Source organism: Chaetodon auriga, chromosome 2 (genome assembly GCF_051107435.1).
Source record: "Chaetodon auriga isolate fChaAug3 chromosome 2, fChaAug3.hap1, whole genome shotgun sequence".
Lineage (NCBI taxonomy): Eukaryota > Metazoa > Chordata > Actinopteri > Chaetodontiformes > Chaetodontidae > Chaetodon > Chaetodon auriga.
Window position 1 is genome coordinate 25,506,924 of NC_135075.1, and position 18,606 is coordinate 25,525,529.

The following is an 18,606-nucleotide window of genomic DNA, read 5'->3' on the forward strand; positions in this document are numbered from 1 at the left end:
AAAACCCCCACACAGCCGTTTGTTGTAAGAACATCTTTTTTCACGTGCAGCCTTAAACTGATTTACATGTTTGAAAGCCTCAGCTGGCTGTCGTCAGTTCAGTCATGTGCTGCAATTATCTAAATGTTGCCATACACACCTGAACCTCCGTCTCACTCTCTCCCGTCATTTACGGTTTCTTTTCACTGTGACCTTTCCCGATAATTTCCCGTCGGCGACTGCTGAGGCTCACTTGAGTGGATGCGCAGCCTTGCTCCACCTGCCCTGCTCGCCTTTATCTGACAGTGTCAGCACCGGAGGGGGGCTTTTATGTGGCCTGACTGCTCCGTGTGGAGTTAGCAGGAAGAGGAGGCTATTAACCCAACTTTCAGGTCAAAGGGCAGCAGCACACACTGACCTGATGACCGGTCATGAGGAAAGCACACCGCTTCATTTCCCGCGATGATGGATGGTGGATTTGTAGTCCGTGTGGATTTCTTTCACACATGTTGAAAGCGAGAGAGGCATAAATAAACACAGCGAGGGAGAGAGAGACATAGATAAAGCCAAGTTGGCGGGGGCATGGCGGTGGTTCCCCCGTGTGTGTGTTTTCACCTGCAGTTTAAGCTCCCCAACAATCCCGCTCGTCTCCCTGAAGTGCAGCGACGACATAAGCCACTGGCACTCCACCGCGGATGAAGGTGAAGAGGCATGAAGGATTTGACAAAACCAAGTCTCAATGGTGATCATTTAGCTAAGAAGTTTTACTCAAATACTGCACTCACAGAAACTGCAGTTTGCCTGAAACTGACAAATTGAAAAAAAAGTCAATTTGAGGGAATTTAAGCAAATTTTTTCCCCTTAACTGGTTGCTTTTGTAGCTTAGCAAAATGGCTAAAGGACCAGTGAAATTCAGCTGATCTACAGGCAGAACTGTAACATCATACTCTAGTTATGGTTTCATTAGCGTATGATCACATGAAAGTAAGAATCGTGTTGTTGTTACCTTAGAATGAGCTTTCTACAGAGGGAGCAGGTCCTCGTCCACAGTCCACCATGTTGCACCGCCATGTTTCTACAGTAGCCCAGAACGGACAAACCAAACCGACTCCTCAGAGGAGTTTCTCAGCCATCGTAGCTGTAGCTGTAAGTGAGCAGTGCTCTTGAGAAAGCGACAAGAAACAAAAAAAAAGACCAAGTCCAGTCTGGACTGTGTGTCCCATAATGTGATGTCTGGAGCCATGGTGTACTGGAGATGGAACACCGCTGAGCACAAAATTACATTCAACCTTTTTTTACTGTTCAGTCTTTGTATCCTACTACAGGGTATCAGGGCCGCGCTGAGGGGGACTTCAGGAAAGAAGTCATTGTATTTTTTAGAAAATGAATCAAATTTTGAAATACAGGTGTAATTTCAAGAAAAAAAAAAGTCAGAATCAAATGAGCAAAAAGTTGTAGAGAATAATCTAAATATTTGCAGAAAATAGCTGGGAGCAGTCTGTCTTCTATTTGTGGAATTAGGTTGACGATTGAGAAAATGAAACCAGCTCCGTGATGTATGAGCCAATAACGGTTTGTAAGCAGCAGCCTGAGTACAGCAGGGACCTGGTTTTCACCTGACAGCCACGACAAGAGTTCAGTCACGACATCGGAAAGTGATTAAAGCTCAATAGCTTGGATGCTAATGACCTGAAAGGCAGCCAGAATCTACCTGTCCTATAGTCTGCTGTGCATTATGTCACTGCTCTGCGCTCTGCTGATATGTTAGCGCCCCATTCAGACGGACACACCGACACGACCGCGTGACAGACCCAGAGGCCCGTTTGAGGCCCGTTTGAGGCCCGAGTGTCGGGAAGCAGCTGTTCTTTATTAGAGGAGGAGAAGTTACAGGATGTCGGTCTGCACACGGACCACTCGTCCTCTTGGAAAATCTTGTCCTGCTGAGGCATAAATCTGACTTCTGAGCAGCTAACTGTGGTGAAAAGGTGACTGTCAGACAAAGCTAACACATGCATGTGCAGCTATAAGCAGAACATATGAAGCCACTTTTCTATTCCAACTTTTCTTTCTTGCACTATTAGGAATGGATTCTCTACATTTCCAATTACGCTTTTGACAGTGACGCTAAAGCTCAGTCGTAGTTTTCTTTACTTTTGCTCAACACAAAGATTTGTATTGTGTTTTTAAGCACTAGCTTCCAGCAGATGCAGAGGTAAGCTTACTGTAATTTGAATAAAAAAGCAGAAAAAAGTGAGAAAATAATCCAAATGGTACATCAAAGACAGGATTTTCTGCTGCTGAGTCAGAAAAGCAGCAACAAGCGCGACATCATTAGCATGATAGCGCTGCAGACGCACAGTAGGTACAGTAAACTACTGAACCTTCATGAGTAAAAAAGCAAACGTATATCAAACTCATGTTTTAAGACGTTTTTAATTCAGCATATGCTTGTTAGACAATGTTTAGACACTTAACATTAAAGTATTGTACCAAAGGGAAATGTTTCCATACGCCTGTGACGGCACTGTGTGTAACACTTTGGCTTAAAGGATAATTCCAGTTATTATTTTTGTAGGTTTGGCGATCATTTCAATCAGTTATTGTAATATTTTTTTTGCTCACCAAAGCAGTCGCTGATATATGGGAACGCAGTGACGTCGTTACAACAGAGCCAGGAGGGTCAGGAAACGAGCCGTCGGATGATCACACAGGTTGTAAACAAGCCAACAGTCGTAGGTGGTAAAAGGAAAGGTCAATGCACCCAATATGTCAGTAATAATGCCTCATTGCACAGGGAAACTGTGCGCACGGCTACAGCGAGTACGGCAGGTCAAAGTTGAGATTGGAAGTTGGTCAGTAAACTGTGAAAGATGTCTTCAGCCGACGATTTGGCCGATAAATGTAACGTCTTCCCGTTTTCTCGAACAAATAACTGCTTTGTTTAAAACCTGTCCAATCGCGTGACTTCTCTTTTATCTACTTCTTTTTAACGACGTCACCATTTTCCCAGATGTCAGCTATTCGCTTGTGGAGCACATGTTATTATAACTGATGGATATGAAGACCAAATAAACAAGAGTTACCCTTTAACACCACAGGAAAATAACCTGCACACTGCGGCTCACACGGCCTCATCTAAAACATCAAGACTGTCGCAGAGTCCTCTTTAGAAAAGGGAATATAGATGCATTAGTACAGTAACAGCTCTAATTAGTAGTACAGTACGTTCATTCAAGAGTATTAATATTCAGTGCATGGATAATACCTGTACACATGTCGTGTAAGCAAATGAAATGCGCGAGTCAATATGATCACCGTCACTATACGTTTTGAGATTAAATCTCGGTTGTTAGAGGATAAACTTTGCCGAGAGGTTCAACGATGGCTGCTCCGTAAAGGAATCATGTATATTTCATCAGGCCACTCAAGCAGGAACACACACTTGTCCTCTGGTTAAGGTTGAATGAACAACCTCTACGGTGACCATCTTGGCATTGTGGCTCCAGCGGCACCGCAGCTCACATGAATCCGAGTATACGTTTCTGACATGACAGTGAGATTTACATTTAGATGACAGCATCCGAGGACGGTTTACATCATCTTACTCTTTGAATGATTCTGGCTGAAAGCAGGATGTTTAAGATGCTTTTTGAATCTCGGTTGTGAGGAGGAGAAGAAAAGAGAAAGACCTCAATGTGCCTCAAGGAAATGGTAAACATGAACTTTACGCTTCGTCTGTGATGAGGGGATAAGAGAAGGATCCACGTGTGGCGGAAGAGCTCGGTGGAAATAGAGGTGGAGGAAAATGATATACCCGAACCCTCGCCATCGCTTGTTTTATTCAAAATCCACAAAGCTATGTTCTTAATGGCCTGCACCTCCTGTGTCAACACGCTGTGAAAAATGTGCATCGCTAAGAGTGTACCTCTCGATTTTGCCTGCGAGATAGCTGCCAATGTCAACAGTCCGTGTTTACAAGCCCGCCAATGCAACTTTAACTCAGAATTAATAAGTTAGGGAGGAAAACTTTACATTATTACAAACACAGCAGCACCGAGTGCCTCTCGAACCGGCTCCCACTCAACACGCACCGCTGTCGTTGGATAAAAACGCTGTATTTCCCAAATATTTTTACAAGTTAAAAGAAGGACTAATGACGGCTTTTTTAAAACCATTCAGCGTTGTTAAAAGGGATTTTATCAGGTTAAAGACAGACCATGTAATCTTTAACTGATGTGATATTAATGTTTGCATTTAACTCCAAATATTAGCATGAAAACGGAAGGCAAACAAGAACTGATGGGTTGATATGACTGCTGGCTAATGTGACACATAATATACACCAGTGCCTGTTAACTGTAATACAGGCTTATGTCGTTATTGTAAAACACCACCCTTAATCATATTGTATATTACTGCAAATTAATAATTGGTATCTCTGTTAGGCTGGTTCTCTCTGTCGATACGTAGCCGATAGCAGTTTGGACGGCTGCAGCACTTTTATTTCATCATTCGTTTATAGAGTTTTGCTTTTGATGTGTAACTGGGGTTTACAGCTAATGTGAGTTATTTATGAACAACCCTGTGTGCACATTTGTTTTATCTAGCTGACAGATGATAGAGAATAATGAAAGAGATATCTGGCATTTACACTGCTCCGGCAAGATAATGCTCTCCAACGTGGCACCAAGAAGTTTCTTTTCCTCAATAAATCTGGAATAATTACAGGATTTCTACAGTGCAAACATCAATTCTGTATTGTAGAGTAACGATATTTCTGACTCTCGTATGTTTTGTTTTGCAGCCACTCTGTTCTAATGTGACCCTCCTCACAAAGCCATGGTACGCTCTTGGAAGCAACTCCTTTTTTTGGAGCCAAAAAATCTTTTTTTTTTTGCAACAGCTGCACCGAAACAGGAAAAATAAAATTCTTTCTTTTTTCTTTTTAAAGAGAGCACAGTTCCAATTTTGAGACACAATAGAAGGTATCGCACATTCACATTGTATGGGATGACAGAAAGGTTGGCAAAGCTAATAAAGTGATGCTAATGTGCTTTGTGATGCGGTGGAAGTCCCAGGCTTTCAGCTCTAAACAGATGGGATCTCTCCCACAGGATCAGATAAAAGATGTCCATCTCTAACTCTGCAGAGCATGGCAGATTCAACAAAGGCTGCCTCTCAAAGGCGTGCTGTCCGCGGGTGCTCACGCAGAAGCCCCTCGCATAAAAGAAATGTTGCAGAGCACATGCAGCAGTGATGAGGTTAAAACGAGGCATATCGCTCTTAACTAAGGCAGGAAGAGGAACCAGATCAAAACGATCACGTGGAACTAATCTGCGGCGGGCGGCCTCTGCTGGGAAGATGATGACGCACGATCCTGAACATTCAAAGCGTCCTATGGGATGACAGTACCTCTAATAAACAGCGTGGCTTAACCTCCGCCACGGGCTAAATCATGCGATGTCAAGCTCTGTCACAGCGGCAACACCTTCTCATCATATATTCAAATTCCTTGAATTTATGGAACAAGTGATTGGAGGCTAAGCTGGGCAGACATCTATAAATACACATCACCTTGCCGTATATTTTCCATGTCACACTGTGAGTGGGAGCTGCCACACCATGAGAATATTCTCTAAACCCTCCCCGCTTGTCCTGGTACCTGCTGCTGCTCCTTCCTTCAGTCTACGGAAGCCCTTGCCTCCAGAGATAACTGCTGCAGAGATCACCCTGTCCCTGCGTCCCCCGTCCCGCTCACAAGGACGTCCCCGAACCCACATTTCTGGGTCATCACTGAGCTCATAGATAGATCCATCTTCCACGCTGTGCTCCAAAGACTCCAGAGAGGAGTCGGACGCCTCGTCGCCCAGCGCCGTCAGCGGCCGCCCGGGCAGCCCTGATGTGGAGCGCAGCTTGTACTGCAGCAGAACGCCGCGTCCTTTGCCTCTCCCCTCTCCCTGGTAGGAGCTGGACTGTTGCAGGGATTCCTGGGAGGAGGTGTCGCTGCGGTCCTCGCCTCCGCAGGCAGAGTCTAGGCCGTCCACCACAGAATCCCTCTTCAGCAGCTCAGGAGACAGAGTGCTGGTGGTGGCTACCAGGAAGTCCACGGGCCCACAGTGGGCATTTAGAGAGACCATTCCCTTTCCTGTGGGCAGACACAATATTTAAATGTCATGCAGACAATAAATGCTGTTTCTACACTGGGCTGAGGTCAAGTCGTTGTCAGTTCCATCACTTAAAGGAGGTTATTATGCAAGTTTCCAATCGTGAGAGCCGAAAATGACTTGAACTCAACCCTGGATCACGCTGTATGCCATAAACAGTTAACTCTATTCATTTGTCATAATTGTACCGCTGTAATAACTGTGGCTATAATTTGTGGTGTATTTACATGGCATTGAATAAACTGCCATGGAATAAGATGATCATGCACTAAGGTTTGTGCAAGTGGGAACTTGGCATAATTAACAAAATGCTGTCAGGCAGTTTTTAAATAACCCTCCAAGAATATATATATATATGTACAGTATGATTTGTGTGTTGCCTGCCTGGTAATAACTGCACTGATTCCCAGAGCCACAAGAAAAATGTGAAGAGTGACCTCAATAATGGGCAGTGCAGAGTAATTTTCTATCATGAAAAAAACCTCTTCGCTTTTCTTTTGACCTCTCGAGAGGCTGTTCAATCACAGTCAGCCGCCTCCCTCTGATCGCATACCTGTTATTTTGGGGATGCCCTCCAGTTTGGGAACTGGAAGGGTGATAATTAAGCCTTGGGCAGTTCCCACCCATAACAGCCCCTGGCAAATTAGGAGACTGGTGACTCGCATGCTCTTTTGACCTGCAATATAGAAAACATTGACAGAAAATTGAATTGAGTTTCCTTCGCCACCTATTGTTACAGCAAGACAGCTCAAACCTGCGACAGATTATGGGGCCTTATGAAAGAATAATAGATAACTCCCTGTTGACAAAATGATACAACTTTTCCAGACTGGATGGTCTCTTTTAGAGAGTGAATTATGAACTTCCATTGATTTTATTATTACCAGAAGTTTTTCCAAACGGCCGTATTAAATGAACTGTTCAGTCTGGCGTGATGAAAAAAGTGAAAATACTTTCATTGTTGGTTATCAGTGGTAGCTTTGGGTGAGGTTTAAGCTCTGTGATCAATCTGTATTTGACAAGCTTAACACATGCAGAGCACAGCCACCTAGGGCTCTGAGTTACATAAGATTATGAAAAATTGGATTTGTCTACTTGCTTCTGACCCAGTTGAAAGAAAAACTCTCATAAGAGCACGAAGTAGGAAACAAACCTCTGTGAGCTTGATATACGTTGCTGTTTGAGATCTGAGTGGTTTTGAAATATCGAGCTTCAAAGTTTCCACCTCCTACTGTACACAGCAAAACTGATATGCAAGGAAGTTCTCTTTTATTGGTAAACGACAAACATCCTAAAAGGCACTTCAAATACAGACATCATAATCCTTTCATATCAGTAAGATCCTGCGAGTTCGTGGTTCACCCACTCAGGTGTTTTCAATCATTCTGGCTTGGATCAGACTTCTTCTCGGGCCTGTGTGGGCACGTTCAGTCGGTGCTTGATTGACATCTTCCTGACATTCTTCTTATCTTTGTTGCAGCTGTTATGGCAGAGCAACATACAACCTCACAATTCTTTCAAGTGTTCTGGTTTGGTGTCATGAGCACTAAACACTAAACACACCCAACTTCAAACTGAAAACAGTCTAGTCGATCGTTTAGACAGAACCACGCGGTACTAACACTGTCGATAACAGTCAAGGTTTTGATTGTGCCTTACGTGCACATTGTCAGTCTGGCCAAGGAGGGTTGACTACTTGGTGGTAGAAACCTGAAAAGATTTCACCTCTCACCCAGGAGGCTCCTCCAGTTCTAACTGACTGGTGAGGAGTCCCAGGTATTTAGCATCTGCGAGGTCATTCTTAAGGACAACGACACCATTTGCGTCGTTAGTGCTCCTGGTTGTGGCAACCTGAGGCCGAGTGTGAACAACAGTCGTTGGAGTCGTCGCACGAGGCCAAATGTGAATGGTTGTTAAATCTCCTGGGACGGGATGAAAGGACAGCATTGCAGGTGGAGGATAAGTGGTGTCGTGGACCTCCTCCTCTGTTGAGGGATGGTTTTATTTTTGTTACATAAAGCCTCCTTCACTCCTCTCTCAAACCATCCGTCCTCCCTGTCCAAAATATGTTGTCCTGGAATGAGTGTCCTTTATCTTTCAGGTGGAGGTAAAGTGCTGAGTCCTGGCCTGAGGAGTTGGTCCTCCTGTGTTGAGCCATGCATTTTATCAATGGTTGTTTAGTTCCTCTGGTATCCTAAGTCTGTGTGTTCCTCACCGCACTGGACTACATACACTAGATTGCTTTTCTGTGTGCAGTCTTTCTGTCTTTGTGTGTTGCTGACACAAAGGGATGTGGAGTTTGTTGAAAATCCTCTTGAGTTTCTCAGATACTCCAGACATGTATGGAATGACGATGTTGTTGTTGTGTTTGTTCTTCTTTTCTTCACCACCCGCGGTGCTGGTGTTCTTCCTGGATCTCGTGGCTGTCTGTACAAAGGTCCAGTTAGGGTATCCGCAAGCTTTAAGTGTATCCCTCAGATGTTTGTGCTTCTGTTGGGTCGGGGCACTTGTTGGTACGCTATCAGCTCAGTCTTGCAGGGTTCTGATAACTCCTAATTATTTTGCTCCAGTGGGTGTTGACAGTCAGGGAGTAACTTACTGCTCTGTGTGTGTCAGTTTCCTGTATACTCCAACGTGGAGGCTCCTCTTCAATGTGTGCAGCGCAGTCTAAAAAGGCCCAGCTGCTGCTCCTGACACCCTCTCATGTGAACTTTGTGTTACTGTCCACTGAGTTAATGTGTTCCATGAAGACTTGCACTTTCAGTTTTGATTTGGTTGGCTATGATGAGAGATACTGGTGAGTTCATGGCACAGCCAGGCTTTGGCTATAAAAAGAGGTGGCTTGTGAAACACCTGGAACGCCCCACCAGCAAAATGAGAGGCAAAACATCTCCAAGTTTCTACAACCAAGTGCAGCTGCCCTTGATTCAACCCTCCTTGGGTAACCACGACCTGGATAACTGAGAATCTAACAGATATTGTCAGTCTAGGACTCATCTTTCAAACAAAGCACCATATATGGCTGTCTGTGACTGGCATGAACATTAATACTGACTTGTTATTAAAAAAAGAAGACAGCTGTGCATTTGGACACACAAATTTACATAATCATATTAACATATTTAGATTTTATATTTTATATTCACTAAGTTACTTTAAGAGGTCGACCTGGTTGTATAAATAACGCGCAAACATAGACAATGTGGCATTCATGTGCTCGTCGTTCTTGTCCGTAGCTAATCAGATCTGATGAGATACAGTAAGATGGTATTGCTGTTCTATGCTAATGTGACAAAGATTTAATTCAGGGTGATTTTCTTTTCCCTTATAGAGTGTGGCGATAATCCTTGGGGTGATCTTAAGCTGTGATTTTCTTTGGATAAAGTTAACTTTTTACATCCGGGGCACAGCATGAGTCAACACACGTTTTCTGCTGTCAAGTTTTCCAGCGCAGAACTGTTTCTGTAGCACCGAATTAGTGACGGGGAAAGAATAATTGCACGCTCTTATTATACATGCACACCCTTTGTTTCCACTTAACAAAGGAATGAAAAACATTGTTTGTTGTGGATTTATTTTTGCATTCCTTCTGTGGTCCCTCAGCTCTTGGCTCCCATTGTGGCCTAGTTATCTATAGAACCATTTACCATAATATCCATGGCAATCATAATTGAATTACACCAACACTCATGTGATCACAACTAAGAGAATGCTGGCTTACATGCGTAGCTGTATTTACATGTTTGTTCTGTGTCATGCTCAGATTATGATGATTTGTCTGAGTGGCCCAACAGTGTCATTAATTAATTCATTTCACTGTGCAGAGATGAATCATCCCAAGTAAGAAGCTGCTGCTGCTGTGTACAGAAGAGGAAGTGGAGGCAGAGCAGAGGAGGATATTCAGCAAACAGAGAGCAGAAGCCTTTAGGTGGAGACCTTGGAGGGTCACAACAGTGAGTTAGACGCCGGAAAAATCGGCCTTTATCTCGAAACTGTCTGCCACCTGCTCACATCGCCTCAGAGTCTATTTGTACTTTGGTTAGAGAGCCTAAGTGAGAGAGAGAGAGATACTCATGAACACCCACTCTCGGGTTACCATGAAATCTGAAGTTAGTCGGAAGATGTGGGCCCAGGTATTGTCTTTAAGAACAGTGATAAAGAGGGATAATGACAAAGGCACTAGAGATTAAGGAGGTATAGCTTAACCTCGAGCAATCTTGCACCTCCAATTTTTCAGCAATGCACACACTCTGCAGTGTGAAGTGGGTTTATCGTGGGAGCCGGTATTTGCCTTAAAAAGAAGATGTCTCCAAAGATAAATGTTTCCCTGTGATATGTCACCGAGGACTTTATTTTGGAATATTATTTTTTCACCCTAAGGATAGAACTATTAAAGGCATTAGTAGCAAAGAGATCAGCAGTTTCCTCTGCCTCAGAAACTTCTCTGTTGTTTACTGCAACTGGAATTCCCTGTTGAGTATAAATCACATTAAGGGGAAAGGATTAGGGGGTATATCATTACTGCATGTCCTAGCATAAGTCAAGGAGAAACCTAGGGGAGCAGAGAGCCATTGATAGAAACTACCAGTTCTTCATGTGCAGTATCTGTGGTTGTAGAGTGTCAGGGGATCCTCTTTTCTCTTGTGAGCTCGACAAATCACAACTTAAGTCAAAGATCCTCTTCCTTTTGTGGACCCTGAAGACATGAGCCGAGCAACTTTTTCTTTTCACCCTGTAACTTCCCCCAGGGCCGTGCCTCCAGGCTGCCACCCTCCCTCAACTCTGCTGCATATTTGAAGGGGGAAGCACTGGTGCTGGATGAAAATGACCTCTGGGTCACTGGACCCCCCCCCCCCCGGTGCCATGGCCACAGGGGTCTAGTCTCCTCTCAGACAAAAAAAAAAAAGGGAACTTTGATCTGATAAGAGAAAAGTTTGCTGTCTGAAACACATTCCTGTTTCTATTTTTTGCTTTTATTTCTTGCTCTTTCTTGACTGAACTCACAAGAGAAAACCTTTTTTTTTTCTGATGAGATGAGGAGCTACCACAGCTTTGAGTATTGCTCTAAATACATCAATCACAGTGTGGTGTGACTCAATGGAAAGGACAACATTTTCCAAATCCAGATGCATTTATACCACTCCCTGAAGCCAAAAACGATCCTCACATGTACTGAATGAGCTAATGGCCCGTGTGCCACAGCCTGAACATGCAAGCTGGCATTGAGTAATATGTACTGTAGTTATCACCAGTGGACAGCTTTAGGTATGTTTCACTGCTATCTAATTTGTTTACCATAGTTCTTCCCTCAAAAAAGGAAAAACACCCACACTGTGTGATAAATATTTCACCCATCATGAAAGAAGGCTCACAGGAAGTAATGGGCTATCTGTGGCATCCTAAACGGACTGCAGCGAGAAGAGAAACGCAGGATGAGAGGATTTTGCAGCAGAGCGGATGAGATGAAATGGAGTGTTAGCGGGAGAAAGTGGGACAAAAAGAAAGGAAAATGTTAACTCAAAAGGGAGGAAAGTGGGGAGGTACGTGTGGAGAGAAAGAGGTAAAGCTGGCGTGGTAGAACAGAGGCATGGACGTTTCAAGAAAGACAAGAGCGTTTCCATGGGAACCCTTAGTATGAAAATCTTCCAGGCTGCCATTTTACTGCTCCTCAATGACTTTTTTATTAATCCCTATCTCTCAACCCCATGGCTCTATTATGGCTTTGCGGAGGCCTGAGATGGATACTTATTCAGGTCAGGTTCCCCAAAGTGCAAGACCCAAGGAGCAGCTCGGACAAGACCAGAATATCATTGGGTGGGAGCATCATCAGTGTTACATGGTGCCCTCTCATTGCTCTTACACAATAAAGACAAAAATATGACCAGTACAAACAACAACAACAACAATAAACTGTCACAAGGAAAAGAAAAAAAATAAGAGGAAATGCGTGTGAGCAGCACTACAGGACGGAGGTTGACCTCTGTGTATGGAGCTGAAGAGCGAGCGTGATGTGTGAGCAGTGTGTACCGGTGTTCAGCAGCGTCGAGCGTGTCGAGATGTTGATTTCCTGCAGAAGCTCCAGTGTTTCAGTGTGAAAGAGACGAATGGAGGAACCCTCGGAGAACGCCATCCACACCCCTCCGCCGGCGCACGCCATGTGTGCGACGCTGACCATGGGGTCTGGATGGACTTCAAATTTCTGCGATGGAAACAACAACGCTGTTAGAAATCAAGGCGACACGGGGGCCGAAATGCAATCAACCACATCATCAACAAATCACATTTCTATGGATGGAAAATGAAACATTTAGAAAACTGAAAGGTCAGCTCTCTCTGGAATCTTATCCTGGTCTTTTAAACTATTTTTTGTGGGGAGAGGATTTTTCCATACAGTCTGTGGACTTCTGCAGTTGATGCCTTGGTGCATTCATTTTTAAACATGTGGTCATTTTTCCAAACTATAGAATCCACAAAAAAAAAAAAAAAAAGAGAGAAAGGAAAAAGAACAAAGCTTGAGAAGAGTAAGAAAGGTATCGCTTTGAGTTGATATAAATGTATCAAAAACATACAAATCATCACACCAAAGGAAAGTCATGACTGCGCTGGCTGTGTTGTGCTTCGTAGAAACCACTTTGATAACACAGCTTTTTAACTTGCATGCCAATTATCGTGACAGTCATTTCAAAGTGAAAATGTTCATTTGGATCAAATATTGCAAGGTGACTGTCATGATTAAATCATGGGTCAGAGAAGCTCCCTCAATCATACGTTCGGTTGTTGCTCTACACTTGCTTTTCTGTAAATAAAGTCTAACTGAGCCTCCTAATTTTGTAATTTACAGAGTCCCTGACACACGGGGCATATTTTTGCATCATTCCCCTGGCTTCTATCTTTTTAAGAGCACAATGGAAAGAGAGAGTTTCAGGCACACAGTCTTAATGAGGAGCTTGAAATAAATGCAATGAGCCTTATCATGGCAACACATGCAGCCCCTGCAGTCCAAGGCGTGACAAGGGTTGGTTTGGGCATCATCTTGGAACTCATATCACTGTCAGTGCACGAGTTGCATGAGGCCGGGCAATTAGTCAGTGAGAGCGAGAGAGTGAAGATGAGAATGCACCCCCCACCTCAACCCAAGTGCACCGGCGGACAGGGATTACCACCTGTTTATGTGCCCTTGCCAGTGGGTCCTCCTTTGTTTGAAATTAGGGAAAAGGAAGGAAGACTTTGATGTGTTCTTTTTTTCTCTCTTTTAATTGACTCCTCAGCAGTGGGTGCCTGCTCCGCCTGGGAAAGGATATGCACTGCATCTCCTCGTTTTTCAAGTGCTGCCATCAAAAAATTTGATATCCATAATGAAAAGGCAAATTTCACCTTCAATAACCCATTGCAATTCAAATGAGCTGACAGGTTTGTCAAGAAAAACACAGCCCTACTGTAGTGTATACGCGGCATAATTATCACATTAATCATTATCACGCGTGGTGGCTCTAAAAGGGACGTCCAGCTAATCAATGGCTGACATGCTGTAATTGTTGGATGCCATCTTGCTCACCATATGTTTCAAACCACCTGGAAGGCATTCTGGGAAACTACATGTATACAACAGTTTCACTTGACTGGGATACACAGGGATCTCACAGAGTGCCTGAAAATGTGACTAAATCACTGATTTAACATTTCTAACATTCGTATCAATTCACCTTTAAGCCAATATTGCAAAATAGTATTCTCATAATACTTAATCATGGATAGAAACCAAACCTGTTGATCGCTGTTGCTTTGTGTCAAACACAGGATAAGTACAAGCCACAACTGTTGCCTCCAACCAACAACCTGGCATTAGTCTGCTGAATCCAGCGTTGCTTACAGAGATGAGGTGGTCACTGAAGCTTGACAGTAGTAATGTGCCCTTTCCACTCAACTCAGCAGTGTCACACTAACAGCAGCATCCCTCCTATAGCCCTCCACCAGCAGTGAGAAATAACAGCAGAGCTAAAGCCACAAACACTACAGCTGGTCTGAACAGCTCATTAGTCCTTCATTACGCTAGGTGACAAGGTGTCTTTGTCCTTTACTGAGCACTAAGTCCACATCTCCGCTCTCGGCTATGGCGAGGGAGTCGAGCAGACATGTGAGTGATGGGAGAAAGCAGGTAGAAAAAGAAATAGTAATGGGACGAGGAAGGAACAAGGCCTGCCAGTCAGTATTGATCAAAGCCTGTATGTCCATGCATGTCCTACTTTGTTAAGGTTTGGTTACATGGGAGCGACTCAGACCTCTACAAAGTGTTGAAGCTTGTGAAGCTCAGAAATAATGCAGAGACTGACCCTTAGAAAGTCACAGACAAGGCTGAGAAGTGTCTGCAATCACGGCACAAATGTTGGTGGGTTTGAACAAAATTACACTTGTGCAAAAACCAAACAAAGTGCTTTGTTACGATCAGATCCAAATCTGGCTCTACTGTGAGACTATCTACAAAATAAAATATACATTGGTTGGTTCAGGTTTTCCTCATTTTCTCGCAAGTTATTCCAAATTCCCACTGAGTGCCATGATTCCTGCTGCAACTGAACCCCCTTAGGTGGCTGAAGTTTTCTCATTTTAGCAGGGTTCTCTGGCCCTCTGTAAACAGGGTCCTCTGGTGGTGAGGAGAGCTCAGAACATGCCTGTAGTAACTGTAGGTGAAAACAAACAAGTACCTCGGTCGGCCACTGGGACTGACTGACTTGCCACACCACATCCTGTTCACTTTAAGGACCAGTGTGAAGGTTTCACACTGAAACCAACTCAACACCCCTCGTCTCACTCCCCCCCTTCCAAGCATGTGGGAAAACATACAGTGGTCTCTGGAGTGAGTGTTTAGCTTGTCTGTTCTGGGCTATGGTAGAAACATGGCGGTAGAATGAAGAGCTCATTCTAAATTATGAAAACACAACAATTCTTATTTTCAGATGATATTACACAAATGGAAATTCATGCTTATTAATATTACATTTGATTTCTGCCATATTCTGCCAATGGATTCCCCTAAATCTTAAACACTGGTCCCTCAATGTACCTGTGGTCCAAATCAGAGGTACCATTAGCGGGAACTGAAGCTGGTGTGAGCAGTGAATGTAGTGAACACAACGTAGAACACTTTTTGCTCAATAACCTGTAAAACTTTTTGCTCAATAACCTGTAAAACTAATAACAACAGCATCAGGTTCAGCTCCCCTGTGTGTTGTGAACTAGCAAATGTTGGCATGGTAACACGCTAAACTAAGATGGTGAACGTGGTAGACATTACACCAGCTAAACATCATCATGTTCGTATTCTCACCGGAGCATGTTAGCATGCTGTGGTTAGCATTTACTTCAAACCACCACTGTGCCTAAGTACAGCCTCATGTTGATGTTAATGTGACTGTAATCTTTTAGTATTGTTTCTGAGCCATTTCCTTTGTTTAAACCTCTGTGGTAACATGTAGTAGTCGAAACTGTCCAAGGTATTTTTGAGGCTTTGTGAGCTTGTTACAAGATATATGGATCTTAACACTGATGAAGCAACTTCTAAATCCTCACAGTCCTTCAGCCATATTTGTCTCTTTCTTCCCTCGCAGCTATTCTATTGCTGAGGTTTTGTCAGCGCTATGATTTTTATGTATCCCCACTGGGGTGGAGTGCTCATAATCGAGTGGTACAAAGCTGAGAGTACACACAAATTTTTAAGTGGTGATGATCCTTTGGGTTTCTATTGGAGGCGATTTCTAAGCCTGCAGCAAGTATACAGCCATGTTTACCCAAAAAAGACTGAAAAGGTTATATTTAAATAACACTGTGTCAACAAGGCATCGACTGTGAAGATTTGAAAAGAGGCTAAATCAAGCAGTAGGGTGGGTCAAACGAGACAGGCTACAGTGTCCAGCAAAGTCATGGATTGATGATTCAAAAGTGCAGCAAATCTAACAAAATGGTGAATCTCCACTGGGGAAAAGCATGGAAAGAAGTGAAGCTAATGTGAGTCCATGACCCTCTAGCCTCGCTCCAAGTCATATCTCTAGCTACAGGTGCCAAGTACTGCTTCTCTAGATCCTGGATATGCACCACAGCCCCTGTGAAGTCAGCCCTCTTGAGTCCACATTAGTGAGAAAGACAAGGTTAGCAAAGAAGTAACCAGAGTTGACCTGTTCAGCTCTGTGGGAGATACGCTGAACCAGAACTGTGCCTCCGCTGCGTGGCCATTCAGCTGATTAAGCTTGTGTCTCTGGAGGACTGTGCTAGGGAAAAGAGGTGAAGGAATAAAAGGAGACATCCCTAGCTCAGCTCACTCCTGATTATGAGAAACTTGAGGCACACTCTACAAGCAGCTGTCTCTGTGCTGATGGTCCAGATTTGTCAGCTGCTTCTTCTAATTTGTCGCAATTTTCCAGAGATAAAAATGTAAATGCATGTAATTATTAACTTTGTATTTTATATGATGAAAGATTTTTTTTTGCTTCTTTGGTGCACGTTGTTTATCTGCATATATTTGGAATGAGGTCAACCAAAATATCTGCAATTTCAAGTGGAATAAGTGGCTGAATAAAGGAGCTACATTTGCCACTTTCCTAATTCTGTTCTTTCAGGAAATGTAGCTCATTTACACTGAAAATAGGAAACAAATGTAAATGATGTGGGCGATGAGACATGCATTTTATTTACTGTTAGTGTTTTAGTTTCCTAAGTTGTTCAAATTAAGCATCATTTTTTCACACGTCATCAATTTCTATTCATACAGGAAGGTTTGCTGAGCACACAAGCTCCTTTTCAAAGGGAACCCCTCTACCCATTTACACAGCTACACATACTCACATCTGGGAGCTATAATTAAACAGTGATGGTTTGCAGCTTGACATTTGAATGCCATATTAAAGGGTAATTTTTGTATTATTAGACCTGGGCCATTTTTTTTTTTGTCTAAATGACTAATTGGTATAAAAGATTTGGAATTGGTCCAGTAAATCGCCTCAGCTGGAAGCCAAGAAACTGGCTTCAATGGCTTCAAATGTGCCTGCACAAGTACGTCCGCTTGAAGTGCTTGTTTTTGCCATTGCCAGGCTCAGATTGTTATTCTAAGTGTCGGATATTGTTATTCTTAGTTAGCGTTATTTTAAGTGTTCTTAGTTTGAATATGAACTAACTCTGTAACAGACGCTAAAGTCACACAATAACATGCACAAACTAACCAGTCGAGGCAGCGGTTGGACAGGAACTCTGGTGTTCTGCGAGGTAAAATGAATGAAATGTGAATAATGTGATTAAAATGTTTCTGTCAAAGTAGTCTGGTTGTTCTGAACAGAGTGATGTAACGGCTGTTTCTGGTTACACAGACACGATTTTACTCTTTTTTTCTTTTAACTCCCTCTCTGTAGGGATCCTTTCTATGATGTTTTCAGACACTAATAATAACAATCTGAGCCTGTCAGTGGCAAAAACTACAACCCAACCGGCTGAGGCGATCTATTGGACCAATGCCAAACGTTTTTGAGCACACTTTTATAACACAAAATATGTAAAAGAGGGCCCAGGTTGAAAAATACCACAATGTCCCTTTAACATTACCCAGACGAGTTTGTTTTCTGTCATTCTTTATTGTCTACTGCAGCCGGAGAAGCGTCTCTCTTGTACACCTCTAATGACACACTGTATAGATGAACACCTTGGGGAATGACAACACCAAAATGGAAAGCATGACAGAGACAACACCCAGGATGGTTTTCTGGAGATAATGCTGCACATTCCCAAACCATAAGTCAGAGTGCTAAATGAGCAAAATGAAGCTTATTTGTGTGCGAGAGCTCCAACAAACATTGTATGAATCTACAAAGGGTTTGAATTGTTGTCCATGCAGCAGCTCCAGGCAGTAAATCTTGATGACATCACAGATTAGAGAGCTGGCTCTCTGAGGCTGTGTGCATAAATCTTTTTCAGAAAATGAAAGGAGAGGAAAATTTCCTCAAATGCTACGAAAACAACAAAACAAATAAATAATGAAAAAAAAAAACACTTTGTCTAGCAGTTTCACTTATGACAGCATCCATTTAGGTCTTCAAACTGTGTTTTAGTGAAGACTGAGAATATCTATCAGCTGGCCATGTGGCTGGAGATGACCTTGACAGTCGGGATCAAAGAAATAAAATGAATTTCCTTGAAGCTCATTCTGGTAAGACAACTGTTTCAAACAAGAGCCTTTAAACTGCTAAATATCATAATCTTGTTGCAAAATATTATCGAAATAATAAATACAACACAAGCATTGTTTTACTCTATGAACTGTAAGGACACTGTATTCAACATACACTATAATATCTCTGAAATGGGAGAGCCAGGCCTGGGAGGGAAGCTCCCCAGCAAGAATCTAGTGGACGGGCTTTGACTCGTTGGGCCCCATCAGGAAAAAGCTTTGTGGAGCCACCGCCCTGTGGGTGATGGGCCCAAT

The 18,606-nt window shown here is 43.2% G+C and overlaps 1 protein-coding gene across 3 annotated transcripts in view; it reads right to left on the reverse strand.

Moving 5' to 3' along the window:
• Positions 1-2,393: 2,393 nt before the first annotated feature.
• Positions 2,394-18,606, reverse strand: part of arhgef10la (Rho guanine nucleotide exchange factor (GEF) 10-like a) — a 105,405-nt gene continuing 89,192 nt past the window's right edge. For all 3 annotated transcript variants that reach the window (XM_076743138.1, XM_076743146.1, XM_076743154.1), the window contains 3 exons: positions 12,171-12,342; positions 6,697-6,819; positions 2,394-6,124 (listed from right to left, as the gene is read on the reverse strand). In XM_076743138.1, the coding sequence (XP_076599253.1) occupies positions 5,574-6,124; positions 6,697-6,819; positions 12,171-12,342 (846 nt within the window). In that variant the 3' untranslated portion in view covers positions 2,394-5,573. The remainder of the gene's footprint in view (positions 6,125-6,696; positions 6,820-12,170; positions 12,343-18,606) is intronic.